The sequence below is a fragment of the Chamaea fasciata genome, unplaced genomic scaffold (assembly GCF_029207755.1).
Source record: "Chamaea fasciata isolate MVZ Bird 193981 ecotype frontalis unplaced genomic scaffold, bChaFas1.0.hap1 SCAF_18, whole genome shotgun sequence".
NCBI classification, from domain to species: domain Eukaryota; kingdom Metazoa; phylum Chordata; class Aves; order Passeriformes; family Sylviidae; genus Chamaea; species Chamaea fasciata.
Window position 1 is genome coordinate 13384507 of NW_027094103.1, and position 22338 is coordinate 13406844.

A 22338-nucleotide genomic window follows, 5' to 3' on the forward strand; every position below is an offset into this window, starting at 1 on the left:
TGCCAGCCCCTGGCCCTGCAGCCCACCCCAGCGCTGTACCCTGTGGTAACTCTGGCTGCAGGCAGGGGATGAGGAACCGTCTCCAGGAGCAGCTGAGGGAAAGCCTTGAGCCATCCATCAGCGCGGGTTTAATAAAACCCCCCAGAGCCCGAGCTGGGGATTAATGATGACAGGACCTGCAGCCGTGGCTATCTCTCCTCAACATCAACCTGCTTGTGTTCGGGTTTTCTTAAAGAGAAACACACCTGAGTCCCCCCCAGCGCAAAGCCCTGGTGGGCAGCACTGTGCTCTTCCCTCTGGGCTGAAAACTCCGCTCGCTCTGTACACGCACGAAAGGGAGAATGAACTTCTATTTATGTTCCAAAGGGGACACGGGGCTGGGGCGGTGGCCGGCTCTGCTCTGGAGGGCACATTTTACAGTGTGAAATCCCATCCTGCCACTGCCCAGCCTTTCTGCTTCCCTTTGGGAACACTTCTTCAAGTAAAGACGACTCCAGTTTAAAAAAGGGGAGAAAAGAATTCAGCACACGTGTGCTGGGTCCATTGGGAGGCCAGCTCTGGATGAAACGTGGGCCAGCAGCTCCTGTTTAAAGCTGGCAGTGATGTGTTATAGTTCCTCAGGTAACAGATTTATTTAAAATAAATCTGTTAAAATAAAACAATCTGTTAAAAAATATATCTGTTAAAATCAAATAAAATTTGTCTCCTGAGCTTGTTGCACTGGGTGAACCTGGGCTGTGCTTGATGTGCAGCTGAGCACAGGGACTGCAGAGAGGAGCACACAGATCTCTCTCCCGCTGCCAGTCCAAAGGAGAATTTATTAGAAGAATGGAACAAAAATTAGCAAGAAGTGCTGTATCTTCCCTTGATTTCTTTCCTTTGCCAGGAAATTTAAGGCCAGAATTTATGAGGCAGCTCTAATAATAACAGCTGAATATAACTCGGAATGGCATTTCACAGTGTGCCTAAGTACACTTATTGAGGAAGGCTAAAAGAAAATTAACTGGAAGATTTCATTTGGTCAACTGCAGCGTTCTATTTCAAGCAACTATATTAGATGCATCCTTTATTCTGCTGAGAAGGTCCCTCCGTGCCAATTCCCCACCAAACGATCATTAGCAGCATTATTTCTGCGTTTTAATCTAGTCCAGCAACTGGAAAAACCAACATTAGCACGGAGACAATTGCAGCCTTAAGTGACTTTGGCAGGACTGAAACTCAGCATCACAGTTTTTGTGTTATAATGAATACTGAGAAATTGCAGTGAGGAAAATGAAAAAGAAAGAGTCTTAAAGTGGTTTGTGATTTGGAGAACGACCTTGGAAATGAGGTGTTTTAGCAAGTGTTCAGTTTCTGGGGTGGGCTGATGCTGGCTGGACACCAAACCCCTGCCGGGCTAACCTGACACATTCCTGAAGGGAAAGATCAGCTGGGATGGGTCAGGACCCTGACAAGAGTTTATCTAATTTATTGGAGAAAGGCGGCAAGAATTGCATGTCTGGAAGAGGACACCAAGGAAACCCCGTGATTTCAGTGGCGCTGGGAAAGGTAACAGCGCCCTGGAAATGGCAGAGGCCTCCTATTCTGATGGTCAAGAAATTCAGACAGGGTTCCTCCGCGACATTTGAGAAATGCGCAAGGATTACCCAGCCAAACACGGAGGGCAGCGGTGGGAATGCAAAGGGAATCCTTGTGCCCCTCTGGTCCCTGCTGGGAAACAGGAAACCTCACACACAGGGCTCGGGCCGCTGAGCGTTCACTGCAGGAACACGGATAAATCCCTCAGCACGGCCAGCACCCTCCTGCTACAGGGCAGAGCAGGGCCACGGACCAGACAGGGCAGGGACCAGCCTGGGAATCCCTGGACACCAGGGGAGCCATCCCTCCACGTTCCCTTTGTCCCTGCAGCTCGTCCCCACCTGCCTGCTGGCCCTGTCCCCACGTGTCCCCTGCAGGAGCTCCGTGTCCTGCAGCAGCTCCATCGCCTGCCTGTCCCTGTCCTGACCCAGTCCCTGTCTTGTCCCATCCCTGTCCCACCCCAGTCCCGGGTACCTTCTGCAGCAGCTCGATCTCCTGCTGTTTGGCGTTGAGGACAGCCAAGGCTTGCTCATGCTCCAGCTCCAGCTGTTGCCGCCGTTCCGCAGCCTCTCGCATGTGCTGGGACAGGGGAAAAGGAGAAGGGATGGGTTCTGTGCCAGGGCAGGGATGGGTTCTGTGCCGGGGCAGGGATGGGTTCTGTGCCAGGGCAGGGATGGGTTCTGTGCCAGGGCAGGGATGGGTTCTGTGCCAGGGCAGGGATGGGTTCTGTGCCGGGGCAGGGATGGGTTCTGTGCCGGGGCAGGGATGGGTTCTGTGCTCTGCCAGGGCAGGGATGGGTTCTGTGCCAGGGCAGGGATGGGTTCTGTGCCGGGGCAGGGATGGGTTCTGTGCCAGGGCAGGGATGGGTTCTGTGTCGGGGCAGGGATGGGTTCTGTGCCAGGGCAGGGATGGGTTCTGTGCCGGGGCAGGGATGGGTTCTGTGCTCTGCCAGGGCAGGGATGGGTTCTGTGCCAGGGCAGGGATGGGTTCTGTGCTCTGCCAGGGCAGGGATGGGTTCTGTGCCAGGGCAGGGATGGGTTCTGTGCCAGGGCAGGGATGGGTTCTGTGCTCTGCCAGGGCAGGGATGGGTTCTGTGCCAGGGCAGGGATGGGTTCTGTGCTCTGCCAGGGCAGGGATGGGTTCTGTGCCGGGACAGGGATGGGTTCTGTGCCGGGGCAGGGATGGGTTCTGTGCCAGGGCAGGGATGGGTTCTGTGCTCTGCCAGGGCAGGGATGGGTTCTGTGCCAGGGCAGGGATGGGTTCTGTGCCAGGGCAGGGATGGGATCTGTGCCAGGGCAGGGATGGGTTCTGTGCCAGGGCAGGGATGGGTTCTGTGCTGGGGCAGGGATGGGTTCTGTGCTCTGCCAGGGCAGGGATGGGTTCTGTGCCAGGGCAGGGATGGGTTCTGTGCTCTGCCGGGGCAGGGATGGGTTCTGTGCCAGGGCAGGGATGGGTTCTGTGCCAGGGCAGGGATGGGTTCTGTGCTCTGCCAGGGCAGGGATGGGTTCTGTGCCAGGGCAGGGATGGGTTCTGTGCCAGGGCAGGGATGGGTTCTGTGCCGGGGCAGGGATGGGTTCTGTGCCGGGGCAGGGATGGGTTCTGTGCCAGGGCAGGGATGGGTTCTGTGCCAGGGCAGGGATGGGTTCTGTGCTCTGCCAGGGCAGGGATGGGTTCTGTGCCGGGGCAGGGATGGGTTCTGTGCTCTGCCAGGGCAGGGATGGGTTCTGTGCCAGGGCAGGGATGGGTTCTGTGCTCTGCCGGGGCAGGGATGGGTTCTGTGCCAGGGCAGGGATGGGTTCTGTGCCAGGGCAGGGATGGGTTCTGTGCTCTGCCAGGGCAGGGATGGGTTCTGTGACGGGACAGGGATGGGTTCTGTGCCGGGGCAGGGATGGGTTCTGTGCTCTGCCGGGGCAGGGATGGGGTTTTTGTTCTGTCTGGGGGCTGTGGGGTCCCTGGCAGGGCAGGGGTGAAATGAGACTTTTTTCCCCCTGATAATTTAAACCACGAGGAAGGATTAGTTGGTGAAATGGGTGGTGTTATTCCAGGCGAGATGGGAATCTGAGCTGTTCTTCTCAGTCCTTATAAAATACTGAGAGCAGACATTCCCCATGAACTTCTGTACAGTGTGCAGTGCAGAAATGTCTACAGGCAAGCAGCAAGTCCTCACAAAACTCCCAGAAAACAAGCCACAGCTGAGGATGAAACACTTACACCGTAAGAAGTCTTGTTGTTGTTGTTGTTTATAATCAAACAAAAAAAGAATAAATCCCAAGCAGAGGCTAAGTGGAGAAATTTCTGCCTCTTTTGCAAACGTCCAGGCTGAGAGCTGTCAGCCTCCCTGGCTGTCCCCCTGGGCTCTGGGCACTGCGTAGCAGGCAATAACAGCTCTTTACAGCTCAGAAATATGCCTGATAAAACTCTCTCTTGCAGACAATAAGAGATATTTTGGGCTGCTCTCGTCAATTTTTTGTTTTCCCAAGTGCTGATTTCTAATGGGTTTGTGTGCAATAACCCGGTGCTGCAGATAAGGCTTTGTGCCTCTGCTCTCAGACTGTGCTGGGAATAGGATGTCATTTGGAAAATAAAAATCTTTAATACCAGGCTCACCAGGGAGGAGATCGGAATCTAGAAAGAGATCTTTCTTAACTCCCGTTTATTAAGAGGGTGTTTGAAAGTTACAGGGATGCTGGGGGAGTAATATCCACCTGTAATGAAAAAGATTTCTATCTGCAGAGGGTGTCTGGGCACCGTGCAGCTTCCCAGGAGCTGTGTGCTCTTCCCAGGAGCCTCGCCCATACTGCTCTGAGTCACTGGCATCAAACACACCCCGGGCGTTGTCTGTGAGCTCTGAGCTGTGAGGGTTTTGTCCCTTTTGTCCCACCTGTGCTAGTCCTGTCGTGTCTCCTGTTCTGAGACAGTGGGCAGCGCCCAGCACAGGTGAGCTGCTGCCTTTGGGTCAGCATTTGTCAAACAGATCCCAGCAGCACGTCCCAGGTGAGGGCACTCAGGGAATTGCCAGGGTGATGTTTTCCAGCCTTTAGTTTTTCAGCACAAAGCTCCCCAAGAAGGAGCTGGATGGAACGGGTCCTGTCGCCTGTGCGCCCCGAAGTAAAACATCTGGGCAGTTTGTCCTTGTTCTCGTGCTCTCTCTCTCATTTTGGCTGAAATAAGTGCCCAGTGCAAGGTGCACCGCTGCTGAGGAGTCAGGGAAAGGTCTCTGGACGTGTCTGTGCTGTGTGAGGTCCCTGCCAGCCCCTGGTGCTCCCACCCCACACCTCTGATCAGACCTGAGAGGGGCACCAGGAGTGGTGGAGGAGCAATGCAAGGGCTGGGCCGAGGGAATTCTGATGGAATTCAGGGTTCACACTCACCTTTAGGACCTGCTCTAAGTTCTCCAGCTTGGCTTGGAGCTGGTGTTTTCCCCTTGCAGCCAAATCTCGTTCTTTGGTCACTCCGAGGAGGGTTTCCCGAAGGTGGTCATAGTCTGATTTTACCTGGGAGGGATAAAATGGGGTTTATTGCCCAAACTGCAAGGGACGGAGGCAAAACTGACACAAATGCTTCTGCATGTTAAAAATGGGGAGAGGAAAAGGTTCAGAGGAAAGAGGAAAAAAAGCACAGAACCTCGAAGGGAATGCTCATTGAGGAAACTCTGCGTGTCTCATACACACAGAACACTTCTCTCAGCAGGGACCAGAGTCTGGCACCAAACTGGAGTCATGCATAAGTCATGTCAGTTTAAACAAACACACTCTACCATGCACAAAATGAATGACAACCAAAACATTGCCAAATTCCCTGGGTCTCAGGGGCCTCAGAGATGGGTGTGCTGCATAAAGAGGCAGAGATCTGACATACATACACACGTATATAATAAAACTCAAATTTACATTTCTCCTGGACTCTTTTGAGTGTAAACTGACTTCAGAATAAACTCAAATACACATGATCAGCCTCTGTTAACACCTGAAATCAGTGTACCTGCAATCCAAAAACAAGCGTTCTTCAGCAATGAACTCCTTGTCCTCCCTGAAAACATTTCTGTACAGAAGGTATTTAAAGGATCAGATGCTCATAAAATAAGATTTGTTTTATGATTTAAGTCACTTGGTCCTATGTTAACCAGTTCAGCAGGATCAAGCCTTTTTGTTCAGGATTCTGTGACTCATCAGTGACAGTGACTTCTTCATAAACAGACATGGAAAACAAGAAAATGCATTGAATTACTTTAGCCTGTCATGGAAAAGTTCTTTCCTTAATTCAGATCAGCTGAAAATTTGATTTCTTAGCCCTGATGGCTTTATGAGTTTGAGCTCAGTATTGATGCATAACAGGATTATTACAGCTTGCACCATATCAGAAACTGCACCTTTCACATTAGGGAAAAATCCAGCAGGAATAAACACCTGGGTAAAAAAACCCCAATACTATTTCCACATAATGTGAATTATTTTCTGCGTGATGTTTAAGGTTTCCTGCATCATTTTCTGCAGTGTTTGCAGAAGGTGAGGAAGCAATTGCATTTCTGGTGAGCAGAGCTCCAAGCAGCATCTGCTCTCCTCGGTGGCTGCAGCACAGCCTGGGCTGGCAGGGAAAGGAAAAATAAATCCCAGGGCTCAGGATTCAGCCCTGGGCAGGAGTGACAGATTCCTTCCCCTCACCCTCCCCAATTCATTACTGGTTTGTTTTGGTTTATTTTGTGGTTTGTTTGGGGTTTTTGGGGGGTTTTTTTCCTTTCTTTCTGTTTTTTTTTTTTTTTTTTTGTGTGTGTGTGTGTGTGTGTGTGTTTTTGTTTGTTTGTTTTTGGTTTTGGGGTTTGGTTTTTTTTGCTTTTTGTTTTGTTTTGTGGTTTTTGTTTTGTTTTTTAATGCAAGAGCAAATGGCACGGAGCAATCCCGGGCACGGATCTCTCTGCTGGCCATTTCCTGATGCAATGTTTTGAGAGCTGATTCAGCCTTTTTTATTTGCCTGCTGGCTCCGGTTTGTTAACTTGCAAACGTTGCCATGGACCAAACAACGTAAATGGCCGCAGCCAGCCCTCGCATTCAGCTCTGCACAAGGGCTCTTTGGAGTGCAGTGGACTAGAAAAAAAGAGAGGAAAAGGGAACAAACCATGTTTTCCACAAGAACTGATGCAATTATTGTCAAACTCAGGATTTTTTTTTTCTTTTTTTTCTGTGCACAGATTTTTCTTTTTCCTTCCTCTCAGTTCTTTCTAACCAAGGAAACTTATTAAACAGTGGATTTTCAGAATCCTTTAACTCCTGCGTCCTTCACGTTGTTCTGATCAGTCGGTGTGTGTTGTTGAGGGGTAATGGGGTGGAGAAAGGAACGGGTGAGGTACCGGGAACAATGGGGCAATCCTGCTCCTGTCCGGGATTCTCAGTTCATTTCCTCTGCGTTAATGAAGTACAGTATTTTGAACAAGTCTCAAAGAGAGGTTATTTTTGTCAGACTTTAGATTTCCCTGTCTCCAAAACAATTCACACCAACTGCCCACCTCTGGAAGAAGTTTTTCTAAAACTCCCCAGTCGTCATATTCTGGCTATTTTCGGGAGCAAGGGAGCAGAGTTCGCTCCTGCTCTGAGCTTCTCCTGCCGGCAGGGGCGGGGCCCTCAGGACAAACCAGGCTGCTGGTGGGATTTGGGGAAGAGATGGATCAGAGACAGGCACAACTGCAGGTGTTTTACACATCCCAGGGTTTCGCTTTGGGACCCCGATGTGCCAAAGCTCAGGGACACACCAGTGACTCTGATCGTTTCCCTGCTCCTCTTCTGCCAGATCAGCTTTAGAGCAAGGTTTGGATTTTGAGGACTGGAAAGAACAGAACCAAATCCACCGAACCCCTTGCGATAACTCCTGTTGTTTCTCCCAGAAACACCGACACCCTTCCATGTTTCTGCAGGACACTCACCAGGACCCCTCCTCTGGTGACAGGGAGTGCTGTGATACACACATTTATATAACCCAGATGGCACCACAGAGCTTGATGGGACTATCATCCCCTTCTGCTCTTTTGGACAACATTTGCTCTGAAATGTGACTTTCATGCTCCCTCCAAGCAGGCTGCTGGAGAACATATGGGATACACATGAACTTGAATTACTCACGGAGCATATCAAAACATCAATGTTCCCAGTGGCAAAAGCAGCTGACCTAAATAGAGAGCCTCAGAAACAGCCCTGATTTCATGGCAGGAGCAGGGAACATTTTGATCTGTGATGCCTCTCTGTTCAACTCATCAAACCAATTTATTCTGCATCCCGTGTCTTTGCACTCACTCGCTGTGCCCTGCTTTGGGTCAGTCTGAGAGGAGCCCTCGGCTTCCTGAGCATTCCACAGGGAGCAGCTCCTGAAACCATCCCAGGGCCCCTGAAAACATCCCCAGCACCTCTGAAACCATCCCAGGAACTCCTGAAACCATCCCAGCCCTAACTCTGTCAGAATCCTGCATCCAAAGCTGGGGAGTTCCACACGTTCTGAGCAATCAAATGCCATAAAACAATCTAAACTGCACCATCTGTCCTCAGCCTCTGCCTGTGGGGTAAAAAACCTCAGAAAATCTCGTAGGCAAGGAGGAAAACAAAGGGGTTGTTGGCATTCAGGGTACACAGCCAGCGAGACAGCTCTCTTCTCATGAGTTCCTGGTTGTGCTGAGGCTGTTGTTTGAGATCAGCAGGGCAAACACCCGGAATCTTTGCTCTGTGCCTCTCACAGCATTTAATAGAACAGAAGAAACAGGTCCCCACAGGATGATGAATTCTGACATTACAATAGTAACGGGGAACTTTATTTCTACCTTAGTGGCTAACGTGACAAATGGTGACCTCTGGATTTCAAACTGGTTTTAGGAGACTTCTCCAGTGTACCTCAGGACAAACACTACCTGTAATAAAGCACTGTCAGCCGTGCTGGGAGTCAGAGGATTCGCGTTTTTATTGCCAGCAGAGTACTGAGCCTTCATTGCACTAATGATGCACATTACGGTGTGGCAGCTAGGATATCCAACTGCCCAAGGGGGACTTTATCTTTATGTGCCTCGTGAGGTAAAGAGCAAAGATGATGTGTAAACACAGAGAAGAGAAACACACTGGGAAAGGGAGAAACCTGCGGCCAGATGGGGGAATAAGATGAAGCGACGCAGCGACACACATGGCTGCCTCCTCCCATCAGGAATTACAATAACTCTGCCTTTTCACACGAAACCAATCCCAGCTCGTCAGCAACGGGAGACGTCAGCTGGGCTCCGCTCAGATGGACAGGAATTTTCCAGAAAAAGAAGAGAATTCTTCAACTGAGGCTCACCAAAACCATCAAAAAAAGTCTCTTCCCAAGGCCTAATGCCAATCTACCACGCTAAAAACACACATCAGGGGCATGATGCACCTCTCTGAAGTCCAGGAATGTTCCCCTGAAAACCGCCCCTGTCCCTGGACCATTCCTGGTGATTTATTTCCAATGAGGTGTTTTCCATGCAGCCACAGAGCAGCAGAGCCCAGTGTCTGTCACACCTGGGGACAGGACAGGGCTCTGCTCTTACCTGGCCATGCCGCAGAGCTGGGGGGCACACGCTGGCATCCTGCAGGCTCCTCTCCTGCTCAGCATCCTTCAGTTCATCCTCCTGCAACACAAACACACACGGGGGGTCACAGGGGTGACCACAGACACACACTGGGGGTCACAGCAGCGACCACAAACCCAGGGGGTCACAGCAGTGACCACAAACCCAGGGGGTCACAGCAGTGACCACAAACCCAGGGGGTGACCACAAACCCAGGGGGTGACCACAAACACAGGGGTCACAGGAGTGACCACAAACCCAGGGGGTCACAGGAGTGACCACAAACACAGGGGTCACAGCCCTCCGTCTCCATTACAGCACATCCTATTAAGGGCTCAAGGAAGTGGTGGTTTTGCATTATTTGGCATTAACGAGCCATTAAGAGCGATCTGAGGTGCAGAGGCACCAGATTAATTTGCAATTACGGGCGGCCCTGCCATAAACCCCCGTGTTTGCAGTGGATGATCTGATTAGAGACGTGCAGGCAGAGGGAGATGACCTGGCTCCACAGGCCTGGGGCCTGCAAAAATAATAATGGAAATCTCCCTGGGGAGGAAACAAAGAGCTCAGACTTGGCTGCCTCTCCTCACTCAGAACTGAGAGGAGACTCAGCTCCCAGAAAACAAAGCAATCTCGGGGTCCAGAAGGCATTCTGAGGGCAGGGATGTATAAATTCCATACACATGGAATGCATTCTCATGTCCACACCTTTATATTCCCGCATTTCACCTCACTCTGAATGCAAACCTGTTTCTAATATCAGCAAACAGCCACAGCCCAACACAAACACTCAGAACCTCTGTCCTGCAGGGACAGGCAGGTCACAAACGCAGCAGTCAGGAGGTGAGGAACCTGTGCTTCAAGATCAAGGCATTAACTGCAGCCTCAGGAGTAGATTTGTATGTGTAAACTGGAGAAAAGAGCAGTAAATAAAACTCAAATACACAGTCAAAGGTCAGACCAGCAGGGTGGAAATGCTTCACCAGGTCACCCGAATCAAAATAGATGGAGCTCAGGAAAAACCAGCAGCCTCCTCGGACACTCCTGGCTGTTCTGTTTCCGCACAAGTTCCCAGATGTAGTTGTTGGAGACTACACCCCAAATCACACCACTGCACACTGTGAGCCGTGGGGAGCTGCCCAGGCAGCGCCCACAAAAGCTCCGAAACTTCCAGAGCATTTCCCGAGAGGCAGATGCCTCCTGCCAATCCCATCCCCTGCTCACAGTGCCCACCCTCCCTGCTGGTGAAACGAACCGGTTAATGAGCGTTTGCCACCTTCTGCCCCGTCCCCGGCAGCCAGAGCCCAGCGTGAACAGCGGGCCAGCGCTTCTCACCTGAGCTCCGCCACCTGCCAGCCCCAAACAGAGCCTGCGGGCGGCCAGAGGGGAGCTCAGGAGACACGGCAAACACTCGGGGCAGCCCCCAGCCCTGCTGCCACCAGCCTGGGGACCTGGGGACACCAGCCTGGGGACCTGGGGACACCAGCCTGGGGACCTGGGGACACGCTGCCACCAGCCTGGGGACCTGGGGACACCAGCCTGGGGACGTGGTGGCACCAGCCTGGGGACGTGGGGACAGCCTGGCACCAGCCTGGGGACGTGGGGACAGCCTGGCACCGGCCTGGGGACATGGGGACAGCCTGGCACCAGCCTGGGGACGTGGGGACAGCCTGGCACCAGCCTGGGGTGTGGGGACAGCCTGGCACCAGCCTGGGGACGTGGTGGCACCAGCCTGGGGACGTGGGGACAGCCTGGCACCAGCCTGGGGACGTGGGGACAGCCTGGCACCAGCCCTCCCGTCAGTGCCAGGGATTCTCCACTCCTGCCTCCCCCACTCTCAGTTCTAAAGGGAATTCTAATGGGAATTCTTCTAATTATTCTAATTATGATTATCATCATTATTATTTAAAATAATATATTATAATAGTGCTAATTGTTTAAATTATTATTAATAATAATTATTTTTAATATTCAATAATTTTAATTATTAGAATTCATAATTATTAATGCCCCTCTGTCATTGCCTCGACCCGAGGGGAAGCTGTGTGGGATTTCAAATTCGTTTTGGAACCTGGCATGACTGGGACTGTCAAACTCCTTGGCAATAAAGCAGCACCAGTCCAAAAAACAAACCTATGGGAAGCATTCCCGTGCACTCTTCCCTCATCCTTCTGGTTTTTATTGGAATAGCTTTTGACTTCTTCATACAAATTTAATGAGAGTTGTGTCCTCTCTCTGCGCGGTGCCCCCTCTCCCCGTTCTCCGTTTATTCGCTGTGTGGAACAGTTCTGACAATGAAATTGTGCCCGAGGAGCAGAACCTCGCTGGAGTCAGCTGAGGTCTGCCTTCAACCCCTGCAGATCAGCAGAGGCAGGCACAGTGCAGGAATCCATCAGGTCACCCAGCCCAGGACAGCAAAGAGGCAAATGCTGACCAAACTGAGCAGCCTGAAGTGCAAGTGCAGGGGAAACAGCCCTTGATAATTCCAAATGAGCTCCCTGCCCATCTCCAGAGGTTTCACACTGGGTTTCAGTGATTAACTGCACAGCCTGGCACCCCCTGGCTCATGATGCTCACTAAATGCTCACTAAAAAAAAAAAGAAAATGCTCACTAAAACAAAGCTCTCTGTGTTCACTAAGTTCTCAGTACTCACTGAAAACAAAAATCAAGGGCTTGAAGTAATCTAATAGCTGGGCTTGTGTGAATCCAAAACTTTTACAGGTAAGTGACTGTGGAAAACTAACTGTAAGAAAATAAACCATAGAAGCTTCTTGTAGAACAATTTGACTTTTCCCCAGAAAAGAACCTGAGAGCACTGTCCCAGACCAGCCCCAACAAGCCGCAGAACAGACCCCGAACTTTCTCTCATGGATGGAGGCAGACTCGCTCAGAGCTCACATTTCCCCTGCTGGAGCCTTTTCCCCAAGGCAAACACAAGCAGCAAACCCCACAATTCCATATTCCACCCGTGGGCTGACACCTCAGCCACGCTGCACCCACGGCACGACCACAGCATCTGCAAAATAATCTGAAATGTCCTGAGCAGGTCAGGCAGAATTCCAGGCAGCAGGGAGATTTCCTGCAGGATACATCCAGCAGGAATTATTTCCAGGGATGTTTCCTGCAGGATATACCCAGCAGGGAGATTTCTAGGGATGTTTCCTGCAGGATATACCCAGCAGGGAGATTTCCAGCAGGATATTTCCTGCAGGATATACCCAGCAGGGAGATTTCCAGGGATGTTTCCTGCAGGATATACCCAGCAGGGAGATTTCCAGCAGGATATTTCCTGCAGGATATACCCAGCAGGGAGATTTCCAGCAGGATATTTCCTGCAGGATATACCCAGCAGGGAGATTTCCAGCAGGATATTTCCTGCAGGATATACCCAGCAGGGAGATTTCCAGCAGGAAGATTTCCAGGGATATTTCCTGCAGGATATACCCAGCAGGGAGATTTCCAGGGATGTTTCCTGCAGGATATGCCCAGCAGGGATATTTCCTGCAGGATACATCCAGCAGGGAGATTTCCAGGGATATGGATGGATGCCTGAAGCATCCCCTGCATTCTCAGCTCGTTTTGAGTCAAGGAAACAACACCCGGGATGGTCTTTTGAGAAGCCGGGGAGCAAACCCGGCCAGCAAACGGGCAGCCCTCCCCAGTGCCAACCGGCAGGGCTGGGTTTTGGGTGCCCGGGGCCCTGCACAGACTTGAAGGCTCCCACACCTGCACGAACTTCACAGGAAATGAGACAATGGACAAAGAAACCGCCGTGCAAAATTAAACAGGAGAGGCGTTTAAAATAAATCGCGTTACCTCACACGTAAGCTGCATCTCTTAAAGGGCAGGAAGGAAGGCACGGATGTTGTGTGCTCACAGCGGAGCCAAAGTGAAAACCCTCCCGTGGGAGCGAGGGCTGACTGAAGAGCTGCCGGCAGCGGATGGCTCGGGTGGATTTAATGCAATCCGACACCCCTGTCTGGGGAACAGGGCTCCTCACTGCCCGCAGAAAGGCATCTGCTGCCCCGTGTGCCGGCCCGCTCAGCCGTCAATTATTTTGGTTTTTAAAACCCCCTTGTACACTATTCGCTTGTTCGCAGCTCTGTCTCCCCGAGGAGGATTGCTGGCAGTCACCTGGAAGGGCTGCGCTGGAACATTCTGGCTCCAGCCCCTGCCAGAGCTCTCTGGTCTCCGAATGCACAAACAGAGCTCAGCCGGGAGCAAAGGGGAAACCTGCAGGCTGCAGGTGCCTGAAAAGAAGAAAACCAGGAATCTTTCTGATCTTTTCTCATGTATTCTGGCCCTGTAAGTGACTCACTCCAAAGGCCAGCCTCAGCACCCCCAGTCCATTTTTCATTTCTTGCAGGAGCTGGATTTTAAAGGCAGAGCTGACTCATCCTCAGTAGTAAATTAAAGAACCTCCCCACGGCCAAGAGAGGCACAGCCTGGACAACAAATGCCCTTTAGACCCTTCCTGAGCTGATCTTTGCAATCAGCGCCTGGAAAATGCAAAAAACCCACCTGTGCTGCCTGACTGTGACCGTCAACAGCAGCACTGGGCAAAGGGAGCCTGGGCAGGAGGGAGAGATGGGTTTGGGGAGAGGGAAATGGATTTGGGAGAGGGAAATGGCTCTGGGGAGAGGAAAATGGCTCTGGGGAGAGGAAAATGGCTTTCAAGATACAGAAATATGTTTCAGGAGACAGAAATATCTTTCAGGAGAGCTGCTGCTGCTCTGCCCCTGCCAGCCCAGGCTCTGCCACCCCCCCTGCCCTCTGACACTGCACATGCACATCAGCAGGATGAAGACGAAGATGAGGATGAAGACCAAGGCAGGTGCTGCATGTCCCCTGCCTGTCCCAAAGAGGGGGCAGATCTGTGCAGCACTGGCTGCCACAGTTACCACAGAAAGCTGCACTCAGAATAAATTACATTTTCTAAGTCAAGGGAAAGCTATTGCATACCATGAAAAAGAAACAAACAAGACAGTCTTACTTTCTTTGGGTGTTTTACTATTCCCACTTGATCCTTCCTCTCAACTGCCATGGTGAAGCACATGTTAGCAAGGAGCACGGGAAAGTAGCTGGACATTTTCTGGTGTTAACACTGAAAAACGAACGAATCCCTACAGGGAGACTAACAGGCCTGAGTGTTTTCCACCACCACGCTTAAGGTAAAGGGAGAGCTGCTCAGAGACGTTTGCATTGGAAATAAAATCACTCCACAATTGGATTTCCTTCCTTTTAAAAATAGGAACTTTTCCGTGCAAATTATCCCCTGTTCTAACAAAGGAAAACAAATGCAGCTTTACCCCTCTAATCAGCAGGCTGAATTTAGCATGAGAAACGCCAAATAAAAATAGCACTTCTTGAAAAGCCCTGCTAAATAAGGGCCACAGGAGCCCAGCAGCTCCTTGGCCCTGGAAATCACCGTGTCCTGGCACCATGGCAACTGGGAGCAGATGTCACACAGGAAACACAAACAATTCCCGCTCGCTGCTGCTCTTCCCTTCAATAAAACCGCGAAGATAACAAACCCTGCACCACCAGCTCACTCCATTCTCACTCCTGCCCATTTCTCTGCAGCATCAGCTCAGCCACAGGGCAGGGGACAAACACCGGGGTCACCTGAGCTCGTGGGCGATTCCCACGAGGGTTTATATTCCCGTATTCCACCTCACTCTGAATGCAAACCTGTTTCTAATATCAGCAAACAGCCACAGCCCAACACAAACACTCAGAACCTCTGTCCTGCAGGGACAGGCAGGTCACAAACGCAGCAGTCAGGAGGTGAGGAACCTGTGCTTCAAGATCAAGGCATTAACTGCAGCCTCAGGAGTAGATTTGTATGTGTAAGCTGGAGAAAAGAGCAGTAAATAAAACTCAAATACACAGTCAAAGGTCAGACCAGCAGGGTGGAAATGCTTCACCAGGTCACCCGAATCAAAATAGATGGAGCTCAGGAGAAAATGAACCGCATTTGACTTGCTGCTGCTCAGACCAGGGCCATCACCCAGAGCTGCTCATCTCAGGCTCTGCCTTACTCTCCTCACCTGATTTTTCACTTTTCTCTCTTAATTTTCAGTTTCTTCACTTCTCCATCTAATTGTCTTCACCTTTGGCACACAGTATGAAGATGACAAGACCCTCTCAACTGTTTTCAAAGTGAAAATGGGTGAAGAGATGACTTTAGCTATATCCAGGTGCAGTGGGTTTGTGGCAGCATCCCCACACGAGTGAACAGCAGCAGCTGCAGCTCCCTGCAGTGAGGCCCCAAATGTGCGAGTTCTGCTCAAGGCATCACCTTGGGACTTCACACCTGCCCTGGCTGCAGGAAGGGCACTGTCAGACAGTTAATCAGGTGGATTTTTGGGCTAAAGCAAAATCAGCATCTCTTCAGGAGCTTTTCTTTCAATTATTTTTACACTCACTTCCCAAGACGTTTAAATCATCTGTGTGTCTGAAATACGGAGGGTCTAACTCTCCTTTAGCACAGCGCAGCCCTGCTTCCTGCAGGACAAATCACACCCAAGGGAAAGGAAAATCATCCGCTGCTGAGGGAGAGGGGAATGAGCATCGCTGCTCTTGGGGAAAGGCACAAAGGCAGCCCAGAGTGGCTTGAACATTAACTCCCCGAGCGAGCTGCTGTGAGCCTGGCACGGGCTGATATTCCCTGATGTCCCCTGAACAAGGATTTTCTTTTCATCTTACCCACTCATCTTTTGTTTCACGGCTCCAGTGGGTAGGAAATTGTTTCTTCACCTCGAGCCCAGAGGATGAGCTAAAGACCTAAATCAGTCCTGCAGGTCAAACCAAATATTACACCAAATATTTCAAGGTAATTTAAATGCAGGGCGTGGTTTTGGAGGCTCCTCGAAAACCTGGTGGTAACTCATCAGAAACTCCTCACCCACATTCTGCACTCACCTCAATTTCTCTGCTGGCAGAAGAAAGGAAAACCACCAGCTAAAGGACACCAGCAAAGTTCTGATCGGCTGTGGGGCTCGGCGGGGACGGCGGCTGCAACAGGAGCGTCCCCTGAGCAGTCACCGACCGAAACATCGGGGGTTGCAGCAAACGGGGAGGGATGGGCAGCACCGGGAGCCGGGGGTGTCCCCAGAGTCACCCTGGCCCTCCCCAATGCAGGGAGAGCAGCACTGGGAGCTGGGGGTGTCCCCAGAGTCACCCTGGCCCTCCCCAATGCAGGGAGAGCAGCACTGGGAGCTGGGGGTGTCCCAAGGGTCACCCTGGCCCTCCCCAATGCAGGGAGAGCAGCACCGGGAGCCGGGGGTGTCCCAAGGGTCACCCTGACCCTCCCCAATGCAGGGAGAGCAGCACTGGGAGCCGGGGGTGTCCCAAGGGTCACCCTGACCCTCCCCAATGCAGGGAGAGCAGCACTGGGAGCCGGGGGTGTCCCAAGGGTCACCCTGACCCTGACCCTGGGTCCATCTCTGCGCCCCGAACACAGGCAGGGGATGGATGGGCAGCACCGGGAGCTGGAGATGTCCCCAGATGTCCCCCTGTGTGTCCCCCTGACCCTCCCCAAAGCAGGGACAGCAGCACTGGGAGCCGGGGATGTCCCCAAAGGTGACCCCATAGGAGCCCCTGACCCTCCCCAAAGCAGGGACAGCAGCACCGGGAGCCGGGGATGTCCCCAGATGTCCCCCCGTGTGTCCCCCAGCCCCGGGTCCCTCTCTGCCCCCGCAGCCCAGCCGGCTGCTCCCCACCCGGGCAGCGCTGCTAAACCTGATAAACGCGACAAACGTGATAAATGCGATCGCTGTGTCCCCATCAGGGTGCAGCCCCTCAGCACAGACGCGGATTTCTCTCCCGTCCCCGCGGGAAGGCAGCGGCCGCTCCCGGCGCTGTTCTCCCTGCAATTAGTCAGCTCGCTTCTCGCTTCTCGCAATCCTCTCGCCAAAAGGTTTTTTCCTTTCGGTCACGCACCGGGAGCGCAGCGCAGCAAACAGGATCAGCGGTTGTCATGGAAACCTCGCGCCCCGGCAGGTGAAAAATTCACTCTTGTGGCACTAAAAAAGGATGAAATGTACCCAACCTAAGCGTGACATCAGCCACGGCTCGAAAAGCTTCGTGGGGTTGGGTTTTTTTTTTCAAAGATTGGCAGAATTTTTTAGCGAGAAATGCAGAGATGCAAATGTTAAAAACCCTCGTGTGAACTCTGGCGGCAGCCGTAATTATTCAGCTGTCTCCGAGTAATTTAATTAGGCAGAAACTTACATTAATAAATTGCATCGTTTTGGAAATCTCTGTGAAAAGTTTAGCCCAAAATTTAGAAGTTGTAAGTGACTTGCAAACACAAGATAATTTTTCATTTCAAGACAGACACGAGAAAAATATGCTGAATAATTTTAAGGATTAGGTGCCAGAAGCATCACTCAAAGCCGGCTCTTCATGCTCCAGAAATTCTGTTTTCAGAACAGAAAATATTACAGCCTTCAAGTAAGACTGCACAATCCATTTCTCATCTTCTGCTAAGCTGAGGTGGCACACAGAAACACTGAAGTAATTTATGAGCAAAGCAAAGTATTTGCTTTCCCTGCACGGATTTTAAGGAAAGCTGGACAGGACCTTCCAGTGGTCCTTCTGTGGTCCAGCCAAAGCTTCTTTAATTAAAATTACCTGGAAGTGAGGGCTCACCTCAGAACTCTTCACTGCCATTTAAACTGATTTTTGATTGCTGAGTTTGGATTCCTCTGCTGGCCGCAAACATCCCTGAAGAGCTGGGTGAGAAACCAGCAGAGAACTCCTTGGAAAAGTGTCTCAAATCAATCCCAGAGTGACAGAATATTCTGGGCTGGGAGGGACCCACAGATGACCTGACTGACACTGAACAGCGACGTTAAACACAAAAACCACCACACAAACACACAAACCTTTCAGAACTGCCACAACTCCTTATTTCACTGCCCCCAACCTGTGCCACATCTCTGTAGATTTTAAAGGACAATATTCAGGGCACTCTTGAGGCGAGCACACCACAAAATACTTATTTTTGATTTAAACACAAGAGTTAACCAACATATTTGCCATTTTTCTTCCCTTCTCTTTCCTGAAATCTCATTAATGCTGCCGGGCAGATATGGACGTTCCATTCTGCTTTAATGTAACCTGCGTTAAATCCGTTCTGTGCAAAACTGTGAGGTTTGCGTCTTATTTCTTCTCGGTGTTAGAGCCGGGATTAACACATGGCAGTCACAGTTTCCTGTGTGGACTCGGTGTTTATTAACTCTTATCTATTTACAGACTCATGAGCCAGGAACTCTAACTAGCAAGGTAGAAAATGAGGTTAAATGGGTGTCTCTAACTCTTTCCAAGGTTATTTAAGTGATAATTTCCCAATAACGAGGTGGCACCTCTATTATTTATATTTCTAACCCAATAATGACCACCCAAGGCCTGCAATGGGGACCTTTTTCACCCAGTTACAGAAAATCACCCAAAGCCATGGAGAAGAGGGTGAAGAAGGACCCAGAAAATGCCCCAAATCCTCCATCTTGCCCCATTTACATTACTATATAGTAAAACCCCAAATCCAAGTTTTCCACCCTGTGAGATCACACACCTCCACTCAAAGCACACACCCACAGCCCCAGTGCCATCGCACAATTTTGGAAGTCGGTTCCACGGCCTCAGGTCAAATGTGGTGCTTGCCTGAGGGACAGCACCCCTCAGCACAGAAACCCTGAAATTCTCAGCCTCCAGGGTTCCAACAGAAAACAAACAACGATGATGTTGTAAAACACGTCACAGGCAAAATTCAAACACCGCTCCCTGCCTGCAAGGGGAAAAACCAACCTGCGTCTCCCTGCAGGGTGAAACTCAGATGTTTTCCCTCTGAACGCTTCGGGGTGTGACTGCAGGAGGCAGCCCTGAATTTATCCTTTGCCACAGCAGCAGCGAGAGGGTTTGATCCTCTCCTAGACCTGCCCATCCCTCATTAGCCATCCTCTCCCCCCATCAGCGCTGTGCTGTTGTTTCCTGAGCTCGCAGCAAATTAACACCTAATTGAATTCTACAGAAAAGTTGTTGCAGGCTCTCTGCCCCACGCCTGATTTAATTGCATTTCCTTCTCCACCAGTTTACGCCACATTTACCCGTGGAAATTATTTCTAAGATTGATTTCTGGTGATAACACTTATCACAGCTCAGAGGATTATTCCTCCTGCCTATTTTGGGCCAATTCTCAAAGAAAAGATTTGATCTGGAACAACTTGTGAAGACCAAAAGTGATATTTGAACAAAAGATAATTTCTTTTCCCCTTTTCAGCACTACAGCCAGCCTGTGGCAGGAGACACAAAGCCCTCACCCATCTCCTCCTTTCACAAATAATGCCAGCAAGTGGTGGAGAATGGACGGAAGAACCAGAAATAAATCAGTATTACTCATTTGAAATAGAGGTATAATAAATCCTTTTCTTTATGGACAAACCTACATGTAAAGACATTCTTCTACAGTTTTAAACTAAGAGCAGTTTTAAACTAAGAGCAGTTTTAAATTAGAGCAGTTTTAAAGCAAGAGCAGTTGTTTTAAACTTAGAAGCAGTTTTAAATTAGGAACAATTTGAAACTAAGGGCAGTTTTAAACTAAGGGCAGTTTTACATCAGGAGCAGTTTTCCCCGGGCTCCCACCTTGTCCTCACGGGTAGATCTGTCCTGCCCGTGCAGGGCAGGGTGGGACCCCGAGTGTCCTGCAGCCACAGCTCTGCCTGCCCGGCTCCCACACAGGCTGCAGAGAAATCCAAGTGCTGAACGTTTTCTCTCTGCCAGATTGTCCACTGGCATTGTTTCTCCTCATGTGCAAAGCGTGTGCCCAAAGGTGCCCAAATGCCAAAACTTGGCTGATCCTGCTACAATGGAGTAGAGAATAATTTCTAAATTTAGGAGGTAATTGCTTTGCTGTCCACTGAAACGTACACACAAAAAAATCATTTCCTCTAGGCAAGTCCTCATTTGAAACACCAATTCAGACTCCAGTGAACACAAGCACTGAACCTTTGGGAAAATGAAGCTGTGCAATTCCATTGTTGCTGTTTTCTGTTTCCTCGCTGTTTCACAACACAATCCAAATAACAGCCAGTGCTCAGATGTCATCCCATACACGCTTACAAAGTGCTTGGCAAATAAAACCACTCCGTTCTCCCGGGTAATATTTCCTTTTGTGGAGGATTCCGACTCTCCCAGTTGTGGTTTTGTGAGAATTCTGAACAAACCCCTGACATTTCCAACTCCTCGTGCAGATGAAAGGAAGGGAAGGTTCTAGTTTCAGATGCAGTCTGCCTGGCACTGCTGCCCCGGAGCAGTTCCGTGCCAGCCTGGGCCTTGGGAGCACCAAGACTTTGATTTCAGGAATTCCAGAGCACTGAATTCCCAGCTCCTAAAACCTGAAAGAGGCTGGGGAGAACAGCCAGGCAAACAGAGCAGTTTGCTGCCAGCTGGAATTACTTTTGTGACAGCCTCACAGTGTGGGCTCCAATCCCCAGCCAGGTAATAATTGTGTCATTCCTGCTCTGGAGCAAGTTCCAGCCGTGGTCTGCGGGCTCAGCACCGCCAGGGCTCAGCCCCACACAGGTCTGGTATCCTGGGAATTACCGCAGAGCAAAACATTCAACACGTTCCACACTGAAATTGTCATCTCACAGTTCTTCAAGTTTGGGGAGAAAAAGGCAAACCAAAAACCCCAGAGACAAAACTCTGTAAATTCTTGTGAGTGTTCAAAAAGAATCGAGGGAAAACCAGGGTGAAGCTGCACAAACTGGTTATGAAAGGGAATCACAGACAAAACACAGACCAAGGGCTGTCCCACTGCTGAATTTCCCCTGGAGCCGGGTGGAATCAGCTCTGTGAGGGTTCAACCCCTCCGAGCGTGTCCAGCACCTCACAGAGAATGGCTTTAAATAATTAGTGAGGTGGCACGGTCGGGTGTGTCCTGCAATGAAGGACAGCTCATTTCCGTGGTGTTGGAACTCTGCTTTCTGCTGCAGAGCTGTGGCACTGCAGGGGACAAGTGACACTGCCCAGAGTCCAGTCCTGGAAGAGAGAGGGAAACGTCCATCCTGATCTTGGCATTTTTAACTTCATCTGCACCCTCAGAAACGAGAATCTCCACGGTCTTTAAAACCTCCTGTATCCCAAACTTCTGGAGGATGCTGATGGGTTTTCGAAGACTAAGGAACAGAAAGGTCACATTTAAAACAAAGCCCAAGCTCCCCAGTCCAGCATGCCACAAAATCTCTCACGTCTCCAAAAGCATGAGCAGAGAAACCAGAGCTGGTACACTGGTGCAACACAGCACCCACCATCTCCAGAGCTGTGAGCGCAGGTGAGTCAATGTGGCCTAAATTTCCCTGGGTTTTGATCAGGAACTCTTCAAAAGAACAGGCAGTGGAGGAGTTCTGGGGGATTTTCCTGCTGCTCTGGAAAAGCCTCATTGCACACCCTCTGACAGGCACATCCACAGAGCAGCTTCTCTCTGCAACTGGGCGAGCTCAGGGAACAGCCTGCTAAAAATAATTTGTTTTGTTCAGCAGCAGCGTTTGTGGTTATTCCTTTCTGTGGTGCTGCAGGCTGTGGGGAAGGCCAATTCCCCTTCACAGATCTCTGTGTGTGTGCTCCAACAGCTCCAGTGTGGAGTGCTGAGGGCACTGGGAGCTATTCTGCACAGGCAAACAATGCAAATAACACAAATAACGAAAGAGAGGCTTTGGTGCTGTCCTGAATGAGAATTAGCAGGTGTTTAGCCTTAAAAAAGGAGCCAGATCACAACTGGAGCTGGTCTGGTCTTCGATGTCTGGTCTTCAAGGAAATGGGAAAAAAAAAACATGGAAGAAAGATGGGAAAAGTGAATTTGGTGCTGAACTCTGGCTGGAGAAGAAGGAAACCAGGTTCTCGTTTCCTTCTGACCCCTCAGAAGCAAATCTGCAGCCAACACCTCTTGCCTCAAATCAAACGATGAAACCTCAGGTGACAAGGGAAGCACAACTCCACACCCACAGGACGTGATCAATCTGCCCAAATTAACTGCTGAAGTAAAGTCGGGTCAGAGGAGATTTATTCCATGAATGAAAAGTGCTCAGAATACATCTTCTCACTATTGTTACTTTTCTTATATTTAGGGTTTAAAAAAAAAATTCTACATTGCCTTCAGATCAAACTGTTTCCAAATTTGCAAACTCCACAACTT

General features: G+C 50.5%; 1 protein-coding gene across 3 annotated transcripts in view; it reads right to left on the minus strand.

Moving 5' to 3' along the window:
* Positions 1-19193, minus strand: part of RIMBP2 (RIMS binding protein 2) — a 57996-nt gene extending 38803 nt beyond the window's left edge. For 2 of the 3 annotated variants that reach the window (XM_066200186.1, XM_066200184.1), the window contains exons 1-6: positions 18954-19193; positions 17796-17878; positions 17085-17167; positions 9119-9199; positions 4950-5072; positions 2053-2157 (exon numbers count right to left, since the gene is read on the minus strand). In XM_066200186.1, the coding sequence (XP_066056283.1) occupies positions 2053-2157; positions 4950-5072; positions 9119-9199; positions 17085-17123 (348 nt within the window). In that variant the 5' untranslated portion in view covers positions 17124-17167; positions 17796-17878; positions 18954-19193. The remainder of the gene's footprint in view (positions 1-2052; positions 2158-4949; positions 5073-9118; positions 9200-17084; positions 17168-17795; positions 17879-18953) is intronic. The other variant, XM_066200183.1, reaches the window with a different exon arrangement.
* Between the last annotated feature and the right edge of the window lie 3145 nt (positions 19194-22338).